An 11,563-nucleotide genomic window follows, 5' to 3' on the forward strand; every position below is an offset into this window, starting at 1 on the left:
AGGTGTAATTACGTCTTATCTGTGCTTAAAACGGATGATTAGCCATAAACATCAAGACTCCACTAATGGATCTCTATGAAAAATCCAAAAAAGCAGAACATATAAAGTTTAAAAACACCACTCTAAATTTGCCAATTTTCCTCCTCTGCGATCAACCGTTATTTCAGGTATTTTTTGGTCTTTAACCTCAATTCAAATCTTTTCCATTCCAAAGATAGAAGACTAAGTAATACAGGTCATAACCTCTGTTTTTTTTCTTTTCTTCTTCTTTCACCATTTCAATCAATCTTCATGTAAACTTTTTAGATCATTTCCCAATTCTTGCTCCTGTTAATTTGTCTCTGTGCTTTGCTTTTATCTTCGTGATCGCTTTTGTTTGCTATCACAACAATGTCTAATCGTTCCTTCAAGAATTTCATAGAAGAAGAACTTGGAAGTTTCCCACAGTTTTTAATCTACGCTATTCTTGAATGGATTATCATCATTATCCTCTTCATCGACGGTTTCCTCGCTTTCTTCTCTAACCAACTTGCTAAATTCTTCGACCTCAAAATCCCTTGTCTTCTCTGCACTAGAATCGATCATGTTCTTGTAAGAAGAAACCCTGATTTCTATTACAACGACTCGATCTGCGATTCCCACAAGAAGAACGTTTCTTCTCTCGCTTACTGTCATGTCCACAAGAAACTCTCTGAGATCAAACGAATGTGCGAAGGATGCCTCCTCTCTTTCGCTACCGAGAAAGAATCAGACGTTGATACTTACAAATCTCTTATTGGAATCTTACATAAGGATCTCGAGCTTCTTATTGACGATGAACGTGAGCTTCATCAGTTGGCGTTTCCGGTTTCGGGTTCGAAGAAAGATGAAAACTTTAATCAGATTCAGCACAGAGCTAACAACAGCAACGACAGGTTTCAGCAACAGCAACGTTGTTCTTGTTGCGGAGAGCTTTTGAAGATAAAATCCGAGAAACCAAAGAATAATACTGCTCCTAGTCCTTCTCCTAGAGTTTCATTCAATCAAAGAACTTTGGATCTGTCTCACATGAAATTGCCTGAGGAGGAAGATTCTGTTAACATGAAAGGCGCATTGGCAGATTCAGTTGATGATAGAACACCGAGTTCTGTAAAAGGAGGAAACAATAGATTCTTTGGGATTCCTCTTTCTGATTCGGCTCAGAACAGTCCGAGATGGTCTGTTCGATCTACGAAGAAGTCAGTGAATGATCAGAATGGTCAGGAGAGCGAAGTGTTGGATGGAGATTCGATACTTCATCATTTGAAGAGACAGGTTAGATTGGATCGGAAGTCGTTGATGGATTTGTATATGGAGTTAGACGAAGAGAGGAGTGCTACAGCTGTTGCAGCTAACAACGCGATGGCTATGATCACGAGGCTTCAAGCCGAGAAAGCTGCGGTTCAAATGGAGGCATTGCAGTATCAGAGAATGATGGATGAGCAAGCGGAGTATGATCAAGAAGCTTTGCAGTCTATGAATGGTTTGTTGGTTAAGAGAGAAGAGGAAATGAAAGAGCTTGAAGCTGAAATTGAGGTTTATAGATTGAGATATGGATTGCTGAGCGAAGAAGAAGAAGAAGAAGATGGCAAAGGAGGAGAAGCAGAAGAGTTTCTTGACGAAGAAGGCGATGAAACCAAAGAAGTCTCGGATTTGCCTGTTTGTTCTTCAAATCATGAAGGAGATTTGGAACAAACGAAACATTCAGCTGAGGAGCCTAAAGCCAACAATGGCGGGATCATAAAGGAAGAAAAAAGTAAGCGATTCATCTGGTTTTATGTTTCTTTAAGAATCTTGAGGTTGATTTCAAACTTTCTTAATCTTTTTTTTTTTTTTTGCTTTTGTTACAGATAATGGAAGCAGAAAAGCTTTATTGATGAAGGAGATTTCAGAAATTACAGAGAGACTAAATGCAATTGAATCAAAAGGTGAATTGTTGCAACAAATTTCAGAGGTTTTAGATGTTAGTGAAGGTGAAGCAATTCTATTACAGATATCTCAGAATCTGCATATGCTTCGTAGTTTCATCGAAATGCCATCGGAATCATGAAATGTTTTACTTACTTCTTCTGTCATCAGAAGAAATCAAAACAGCATCCTTGTATCAAATCTGAATGTAACTGATACTGAAATTTTTTATTACAGAACAAGCAAAGCTTTTTCTGCCTCGTCTCTTACTTGAAATTCAATCTTGACTCTTTTTTCTTAGAACTTGGTTGAATCTTTATTTGATGATTCAGTTGAAACTAAAACCCTGTCGCCAAGTAAATTTTTTCCTAACTAAAAAAATGATATATTAAAATGTCACTTTAACAACCCATAGAGACTTGACCAAGACAAAAATGTATCAAACATATCCTACTTAAATTCTTACCAACTAATTCACTGATGAAAAAAATTCGTGCATTTTCGACCAATGATTTTGGATTGAGTACCAGAAAATTCTCTGAACTTTTCCTTTGTTTCTTAAAAACAGTAGCTTAAGTCTTGAAATCATTATGTATTGTATGACTAAGCCAGAAATCTTCTCTGATTAACAAAAGACAGAGACAGTTTATAGCCCATTAACTTTGAAAAGTTCTTCACATTTATCGTCTTTTCGAATGCTTCTTACGACAAAACAGAGATAAAGAGTAATACAGACTAAATCAGCGCATCTTAGAAGCATTACTAATAAAGAAACATTTTTGTCATGTTCCTTTCTCTAATCTCAACTAATATACAAGATTTTTTTCTAGACTGAAAAAAGAGAACAAGTCAAAAGAGATTATTGCCAAAGACTAGAATAACCACTATATATCTACAAAACAAAGGATGCTCTGTTTCCATCATTCTCAATAGCTATGGCTACTCTTCAAGTCTCTTCCTTTCTTTTCAGATCTTTCCTTCTGACACTCTGTATCTTCACAATCCCATCTATCTCATCCGATTCAGACCCATTACAAGACTTTTGCGTTGGTGATCTCAAAGCTTCTCCTTCCATCAATGGCTTCCCTTGCAAACAATCCGTCTCCGCTTCTGACTTCTTCTTCTCCGGCTTAGGCGGTCCGCTAAACACATCAAACCCTAATGGCGTTACCGTTTCCCCAGCGAACGTCTTAACCTTTCCGGGACTAAACACTTTAGGGCTCTCGATGAACAACGTTGAGTTTGCTCCAGGCGGTGTTAATCCGCCTCACTCTCACCCGCGTGCAACCGAAGCAGGAATTGTGATCGAAGGCTCGGTCTTTGTCGGGTTCTTGACAACGAACAACACTTTGTTCTCGAAGGTTATCTATGCTGGAGAGATGTTTGTTGTCCCTAGAGGATTGGTTCATTTTCAATGGAACGTTGGAAATGGGAAAGCGCGTTTGATAACCGCTTTTAATAGTCAGCTTCCAGGAGCGGCTGTTCTGCCTAGTTCTCTGTTTGGCTCATTCCCTGAGATTCCAAACGCGGTTTTGACGAGAACGTTTAGGACCGATGATGCAACTGTGAACAATCTCAAGTCCAAGTTTGCTGTTTGAGTCTTTCTTTTTGGTGTTTAATTCTTGAAATGATCTTTCTCAACTTGATTTCATAGCAGTAATTGTATACACTCATGTGTAATAATAGGTACGAAAAATCCGACACTTAACATTAATAAGATTTATCTCTTTTTCTTTTTTTCCGTCTTCTCTATGATCATCTTTCTTGTGAAGATGTCTTTTGGTTACGATATGAGCAGCTACTTCGCAATTCAATGGACCAGCCCTTGAAATTGATCCAGAGAACTCATTCTCTAACAAGTTGTCTAGTTCTTTGGGATTTTGTTTGATTATATGTAACTAAATCCTTTGAGGCTGAGTAATCGATTTTTCCTTAATTAAACTATAATTGAAAAGCCTCTCTGAATAATCATAGAGACATTGTCAACCGATGGTGTTCAATTTGATTCTTAAAACAAGTCTAATTGACATTCTTAATAGCTAACTAAATTAACAAAATTTTATCTAGACGGATGGTATCCAATTATACACTCAAATTTTACATTATTTTGAGCGTAGTTGATTGCAAAGATTTTTTTTTAAAAGAAAGTGACAAGTTATTCATCAATTAGCGATCCCAAACTCGGTTTTGACCAAAAAGTTTAGGATTGATGATAAAAGTTAAAACTGTGAACAAGGTGACGTCTAAGTTTGCTGTTTGATCAATGTTTATGGAATCATTTTCAATAGGATTTGTATCAAAAATCGAAAAACGAAGATTTATAAGTAAATAAAAAAGCAACTATTTTTCTTTATTTAGATTGTTTGTTTATTTATAAGTTGAAAAGTAGAAGAAAGATAGACTAAAAATGGAAAGGCTGCTCCAAATAGTTGTTATATCCCAAGAACAACTCTTTTTCTTTAGCAAGAATAGATTCAACGAACCCATTGCTCGAAGATTCTTCTTCGATTTGAGATGCTGGGATTGATGTATTAGCCCTCGTAGATGCTGCTGCCTCTGAGAAATCGCTACCGAACAAGTTGTCTAGTTCTTGATCAGGATGAATCTGTTGGTTTTCATGGAAGCTTTCTTGGTCAAGAAGAAAGTCAGACCAGGTGAAGTTAACCTCAGAATTCTCCTGAGCTATGGTAGAACAAGTTGAAGAGAACAATGGAGGAGACGAGTTAGAAGAAGACGAAGAGGCGTACATAAACGTAGACTCGGGCTTGATTTGGTTCGATGACTCGGTCATAAGCTTGATTGCTTGTAAATGAAACATAAGATCTCCTGAACCGTCAGGTTGTTGTTGATGAGGATCTTCATTGAGCGAGTGATTACGTCCAAGAGATCCGGTTTGGTTCAATGGATTAGGGTTTAGGGTTCCACCACCATTAATGTTGCCGTATTCAGCAAGTACATGAGAAAAAGGACGATGAGTGACATGATCTATCCCCATTTGAGACAGTTTCTTTTTTAGTTTTGAGTTCCAGATCATCTTCACTTCTTCTTCTGTCTTTCCTGGTAAATGTTGTGCAATAAGTGGCCATCTACATCCACACAAACAACAAAAATCATGAGAATCTGCGAATTCTCAATACTCTACAGAAACATTAATTTTCCAGTAATTCACGATATATATATATACACAACCTGCTTCCCATTGCCGCGTGCATCTTGATGATCAGATCTTCTTCTTCAGGAGTGAAGCTCTCATGCTTAGAACCTGAATTATCACTCTTTCTAACTCTGCAACTCTTCCCACATTTCTTAAGTCCTATTAATAATCAAACACACATATAGATATATCAAATCAATATCATATAATTAAAAGGAAAAAAAGAAAAAAGCTTTTGTAACCTATTTTTTTAGGAGTTGCGGATCCATTTTTGGACGCAGATGCGAACGCAAACTTCTGAACGGGGTTTTCTTCCTCTGCCCAAGGATTCTTTGATTTTGAAGAGCAAGATCTCACCATTTTTCTTTAAAGAAACAAAATTATAAAGGAAATTATTCGTATTGGTGCAATATATTTAAAAGCTTTTCTTTACAAAGATGAAGAATGAGGCATGTAATAATACAAAGGGAGTGTTGTGAAGAAGGAAGGGATTAGGCGAAATGGGTTTGGAGGTATAAGAAGCGTGTGTGGCAAGAAAGGCATGAATATATTTTTACATCTTTCTTAAATTACATATGCATGATTCTTTTATTATTTCTATAAGTACTATTACCTTTTCTTTATTTTGCCACATCTTTAATTTGGTTCCAGGTTCTTTGTCGCAAGTCATTACATTTTTTTCTTTCTTTCTAAAGTGTTTCCTAATAAAATTTATAACAACCTTTTCAGTGAAATGGTAGAGGGTAAAAAATTGTGCAAAGTTTAAACTATAGGCTATAACCCAATAAAAACAAATTAAAGTAGAAAACTGAATTAATAAAGTCAATGATAAGCGCTAGACGTTTTTAAAAGGAGGTTCAATAATAAATCTTTTTGACCAAATCAGTTGATACTAGTGAAACAATTTCAATTTTACAAATTTTTCAGGTGTCACTTAATCCCTTCATCTTACATAGGTCCGCCAATGCTTATCATCATCCTTCAAAACTGTACTTGGACCATCATCAAAACCAGATACAGGGGCAAGCTCGTTTAAGTCGAGGAAACGCCTTTTGCCTACTACACCCTCAACTTCTTCTTGGTCTGTGCCGTTTGATTTGTTAAGTTGATTCTTCTCTGCACCATTTGCTATCTCTCCGTTATCATTGACCTCTCTGGGCTCTTCTTCTTCTTCTTCTTCTTCTACTTGTTCTTCAGCAGATTTTGTTTCTGGGTCATTTGCATTTTCTTCAGCAGATTTTGTCTCTGTGTCATTTGCATTTTCTTCAGAGTCCTGACTTCCCATTGTGAAATTCCCATTCCCTGTTTCATCGGACTGTTCATCTGGCTCAACCAATCGCTTACGTTTTGCTGATCCTGTTGCTTCTTTGTCTGATTCTGAGAGCTCGTATTGTTGGTAATCGATTCTTGTGGCTCTTTTACTACGTCTCAGGCCTGGCCGAAAATCCTTTGACCTTGATCTCGACTTGGTTTCTCTCCGTGGCAATTTCTTAACCCTACGGGGTTCATCACTGTCTTCTTCGCTAGCACTTAGAGAATCTTCTTCTTCTTCGTCTTCCTCTTCTTCCTCGTACTCGGCATTATCTTCATCCCATTTGTACTCTTCATCTCCCTTCTCTTCCTCTCCCTCAGAACCGCTAGAAAACTTCTTCTGCTTGCGCTTCCTCAGATATTCTTCATCATAAACTGCTTCCCCAACAATCTCATCATCGCTTTCAAATTCTGCATCATTGTCTGAAACAGTTTCAACAAAGTCCGTAGCTGAATACCGCTGGGGCCGTTGTCTGCGCCTGTTACTGCCACAGCATTACGCTCGTTACTTCGAATATATCTTTTTATCAAAAATTCTGGAGGGGAAATATCAAAGGGAAAAAGAATAATACACTGTGTCTTGCCTTCTCTCCAAGGATTCATCTCTCTGCTCATCGAAATCATCATAATCAGCAAAATCAGAAGATCTCGCAGATGCTGTATCGTTCACAAGCTCAGTAGGGTAAGTTGAGCTGGTCGATCTGCCATTCGCAAGAGCGTCCAATCTGGCTGATTCTCTTCTGTGGAGAGGAGGTTCTGGCGATGGATGTTTCTTCCTGAGATAGAGTATTTACCAAAACAAGCGTAATGTAAGAGGCAATATATAAAAGTCACCAAATAAGGAAACTAACTGCATAGACAATTCAATGCAAGGGGACACTCAGACATACTTTGTTATCTTGATAGCTTCATTTATCGACCTATCATAATCATCTGCAATAATAATAAACAGCATTAGTAAAACTCTTCAGCTCAGTAGAGATCAACCTGGATATTAAACCAGTCATAAGTTAACATTACCAAAAGTGTATCTAACTGGCTTCCTATCACGGAGAGAACGGCCAGCACCAAGACCGTCAACAACCAAATAGTTATCAAGGAGAAGAGCCTGTCTATGCTGCTTTTTCAACAATTTTTCTTTCCTCTGACAGCCCAAAAAAAAAAAAAATCAATTATAAAAGGATGCAACTGATAAGAATTATTCCGCCACAAACGTGTGGTTAGTTGGTGAGTTCTGATCTACTGTAACCAAGATGAAAACAGAAACAGAAAATAAAAGCAGGGAGCGAATTGGAACCTTGTGTTCTTTTTCTATCTCAGGAAGCATATCTCTTATTAACTTCTTCCCTAGAGATACTTCAATTCTACTACTACTTGAATTAAGTTTTTCCTGCAAAACAAAGAGACACATCATCTCAGTCAGCAGTAAAGGACACAGAAAGTACAACCTATTAACTAACTATTATAATAGTTTAGTCCTTCAGAGAAGCAAGCATCAATCGACAGTCAAAACGAAAGAAATATAAATCCACAATTAACGTTTCAACAGAATAGCATAGGATCCCCGCTCCACGAAAGAAGGTACTAAAGCGTTAAAACGGATCCACAATATAGAGTTGTTTATGTTTTTCTTTTTTGGGTCAACATAAACAACATTGCCCCGGAGGGAACATCCCTCGAGAAAAACATATTGGAATCGCTAACACACACAACATACTACTAACTCACTCAATATTCAACTATGCACCTACACTGACGCAATCAAAAGATATGCACCATTCTATTGAGTAATAAAAATCTATGGGAAGATAGTTAAGTCCGTCCTTTGAAAATAACTGGCTCTCCACATGTATTTTCCTCAACATATAGACTATAATCCCACGTTTGGCATCTGTAAATTTCCATCCGTAGAGAAGATTAATATTCTAAGTGCATGAATAACACTAGCCTGCACGCTATCTAAACATCACAATCACATCAGAAGTAAGCTACCATATTTTATTGCAAGAATTAATCACGGGCTCAGTAAACAGACAGTCCGACAGTCATATAGAAGTATCCTAAGCATTATTTTCTGGCAACTCAAAAAATTATTGAATGTTGTCGAGACTTACAGAAACATCTTGGAATTCATCGAAATTGGTGGCGACAGTTTCCCATTGGTAAGTTATATTAGGAGGAATCTTGGAACCCTTTGTTTTGACCTTCACCACCTCTGCTTTCCTTATTTCCCGATATAAACGGTGACCAATTAAGGGATCATCCTCATACCTTAAATAAGAAACAAAAAAGGGCTATCATATATATGTAAACAAGAGGAACCAATTTATGTCTTTGTCTAATTGCCACAGACCAAAAATTAACTCCATGTGAATCACCCCCAACGCGATCTTTACGAAATACTGACAGATGAACGCCAGTTTTAAGAGAGTTGTCAATGTAGCTCTTGATATCCTCTTGCTGTAAAAATTCACAAAAACCACCAAAACTGTAAGTGTTCAAACTATCTTGTTTTTAGCATCGCATCAGCGAGATCCAGAGCTTAATAATGGACATCGTAAAGTGTAAACAGTTATACAAAGCTTAAAACATCGTGAAAATTCATTTCAACCCAGTAAAACACTACTAACAATAAATTTAAGAGGACAAAATAATAGCGGAAAAAAATACAGTGGTGATACACAAATACAATATAAATAGAACGACATAGAGCAGCAATAGTACCTCAACACGAATGTCACACAAAGCTTTCAAAATCACCACGCGAATAGCTGGATCAAGAGATTTGTACAATTCAATCTCCCGCCTGCGAGATTAAGACGAGAAGCGCATAAATGCTTGGTAATCAGTTACCATGAGATTCTGTAAATTATAACAACTCACCCTTGCGAGGCAACAATAGGAAGGTCTCCTTCTGCGACCTAAATAAGTAGATGAAGCTTATGTCAGAACATGATATAATGCAAAAATTACTTGACATATCAGGTCAAAGATGTTTAGCAGTCATTACCCAATGCCAACAGTCTCTTATTTTTCTGCACAAGACAGTGACCCAGGTATCACGTGTGAGGGCCATTCGAGTTACAGGAGGAATGGCCTGCAAATTGAAAAGAAAAAGATGGAATATTGCTCAAATGAGAGAAATTGTTATGCAATTTAGACATTCCATCGTAGTGAAGAAAATATTTGATTCCAAATCATGACTGCTTAGCATCCACATAAACCAAAAGAATTTGCAGCACTTACGAATAAAAAGGCAACAAGAACTATCCACAACAATTAAAAAATCAAGGAATCTTCTTTCTGTTCTAGAACAATTCAATACGGCAACAAAAGGTTATTATACTAATAAGAGCCAAAACTCCGTTAAGAGCATCCAAAAGCACGGTGGTATGACAGCAAGTTCCGTTCCTGTCAATGAGACAAACTCTCGGAAGTACATTGAAGTAAATACCGACATAAACCAGCAAGAATTAAAAAACCATCAATAAGAAAGTAGTAGCACACTAAAAGAGTAGGAAAGAAGACAACAATGGATAGCTAAAACACCAACCTTTAGCAGAGGAATATGAATATCACTCAAAGTATCATTTGGAGAAAGCAGAGCCGTTTCGAACTCTTCCGCTGAAAATTCCGCATTGATTTTCAAAAGCGGTCTAAAAACCTTCACCATCCAAAAAAGATGAGAACTTGGGAGTGAGTGAGTTACTCATTGGGAACTAAGAACCAGTAGAAGAATAAAAAACACAAGAGAAATGAAGGAAACAGAGAGCTCACATGCAAGAAATTGAGTACGGAAGCAAGTTCCCACATGGAACGAAGATGCCATCGCGGCATCTGTGAAGGTTCCGGTGGAGGGACAAGAGAAGTAACGATTTTGCCGGAGCTTGAGCCGACGCAATGCTGAGGATTCTCAGCTCCGTCCTCCTCATCCTCTTGATCGTCCACATCCTCATCTTCCTCCACCTCTTCCTCTCTCCGTCGATGCTCCCGTTTGTACTCCTTTTTTGGCGGCCTGAGCTTTCTCTCAGCGGCTTGCTGCTCTTGAAGCCGCTGCTGTGCCCTAAGAGTGCAAGCGCGTGAGGGCCTCGTTCTCCTAAGCGCCGTAGTGTCCTCCGTGGGAATTTTCGTATCCGTAACTGGAGAACCATCGTCGGCGGGAGAGTGGTGGTTCTCGGAGACATCATGGTCAAGGGAAGATCGGCCAGGGGCAATATCGGAGGAAGAACCCATCGAGAGAATGTGAGATCAAAGAGAGAGAGAGATTGAAATTAGGGTTTTTTTTGTGGGTATGAAGCGGAGTTAATCTGAGATTGTTTAGGGAGAGAGAATTAGAACCCTTGGCATTGTGGGGAAACCCAAATCGGTTAAACAAGAGAAAGACGAAGAAAAGGAAGAGGAAGGTCCAAAAGCGTCGACTGGTGTTGGGTTAAAACGTTGTCGTTTTGGGATTTCGACAGAAGAAGAAGAAGAAGAAGAAGAGGAAAATCTGAGGAAAAGAAGATGGTAAATAAATTGTCAAATTTAGGTCTCTCTGAATGATCAGAAGAAAACGACTCAGCGAGTGAAAACAACACGAGGAGAGGAGAAATAGGGGTAAACAAAAGCTAGGGCTCTCGATCGACATATATGGGCTTTTTCTTTTTGATTGCTTGTTAAATCAAAGAAAAAAAAAACTTTTATGGATTTTTGGATATAAGTGATAGATATTTTCCAAAATATTACAGCAAGTCTTTAATTTTAGAGACTTTCATCATGTTTGTACATATTAATTACAGCCATTATCTGAGACTGATAAACTTAACGGTGTAACAACTTGATTTTGTGATGCTGAGTTCAACAAACAAAAAAAGTAGATAGTATAGAGTATAGACCATATCAGAACTTCTAAAAAATGATGAATTACATAATTTGAAAATTTAGTTAGTGATATAACAGTCATGGGTATGATGTTTAGTATAATATCATTTTTCTTAATCCTAGTGTTATGAATATTTCTTTTAAAGTAAAAAGTAGGTCTCTAACTAAAAATAGATTTGGGAAATATAACTAGATGAAGTGTATGATTAACATGACAATTGAAGTAACCCATTTAAACTTTAAAAGGCTACCTGATTACCATGTAGAGCAAAAGATCTCTAACCGGCAAGGATGCTCACTACTGATCTTAAA

General features: G+C 37.6%; 4 protein-coding genes across 6 annotated transcripts; 2 read left to right on the forward strand and 2 right to left on the reverse strand.

The window, feature by feature from the left end:
* Nucleotides 1-179: 179 nt before the first annotated feature.
* Nucleotides 180-2,155, forward strand: LOC18993017 (probable myosin-binding protein 5). The gene is made up of 2 exons (XM_006416482.2): nt 180-1,774; nt 1,869-2,155. Exons 1-2 carry the CDS (start codon nt 391-393, stop codon nt 2,066-2,068), a joined length of 1,584 nt encoding a protein of 527 aa, XP_006416545.1. The 5' UTR covers nt 180-390; the 3' UTR covers nt 2,069-2,155.
* Nucleotides 2,156-2,766: 611 nt separating this feature from the next.
* LOC18993019 (germin-like protein subfamily T member 2) lies at nt 2,767-3,666 on the forward strand. The gene has a single exon (XM_006416483.2). It carries the CDS (start codon nt 2,862-2,864, stop codon nt 3,522-3,524), a length of 663 nt encoding a protein of 220 aa, XP_006416546.1. The 5' UTR covers nt 2,767-2,861; the 3' UTR covers nt 3,525-3,666.
* A 661-nt stretch (nt 3,667-4,327) lies between these two features.
* On the reverse strand, nt 4,328-5,440 carry LOC18993020 (transcription factor MYB35). Its single transcript, XM_006416484.2, has 3 exons — nt 5,323-5,440; nt 5,116-5,239; nt 4,328-5,012 (listed from the first exon to the last, which is right to left on the reverse strand). Exons 1-3 carry the CDS (start codon nt 5,438-5,440, stop codon nt 4,328-4,330), a joined length of 927 nt encoding a protein of 308 aa, XP_006416547.1.
* A 431-nt stretch (nt 5,441-5,871) lies between these two features.
* Nucleotides 5,872-10,897, reverse strand: LOC18993021 (DDT domain-containing protein DDR4). Of its 3 annotated transcripts, none has more exons than XM_006416487.2 (12): nt 10,169-10,897; nt 9,945-10,055; nt 9,402-9,488; nt 9,275-9,312; nt 9,116-9,197; nt 8,745-8,851; nt 8,506-8,662; nt 7,689-7,781; nt 7,412-7,535; nt 7,282-7,324; nt 6,976-7,167; nt 5,872-6,870 (listed from the first exon to the last, which is right to left on the reverse strand). In XM_006416487.2, the coding sequence occupies exons 1-12, from the start codon at nt 10,622-10,624 to the stop codon at nt 6,024-6,026; spliced, it is 2,337 nt and encodes a 778-aa protein (XP_006416550.1). In that variant the 5' UTR covers nt 10,625-10,897; the 3' UTR covers nt 5,872-6,023. The 3 variants fall into 3 exon arrangements, with proteins under 3 accessions (XP_006416550.1, XP_024008809.1, XP_006416549.1); XM_024153041.1 differs by having other exon boundaries at nt 5,872-6,876; XM_006416486.2 differs by having other exon boundaries at nt 5,874-6,876; nt 6,964-7,167; nt 10,169-10,892.
* Nucleotides 10,898-11,563: the final 666 nt, after the last annotated feature.

This window comes from Eutrema salsugineum, unplaced genomic scaffold (assembly GCF_000478725.1).
Source record: "Eutrema salsugineum unplaced genomic scaffold, Eutsalg1_0 scaffold_5, whole genome shotgun sequence".
Lineage (NCBI taxonomy): Eukaryota > Viridiplantae > Streptophyta > Magnoliopsida > Brassicales > Brassicaceae > Eutrema > Eutrema salsugineum.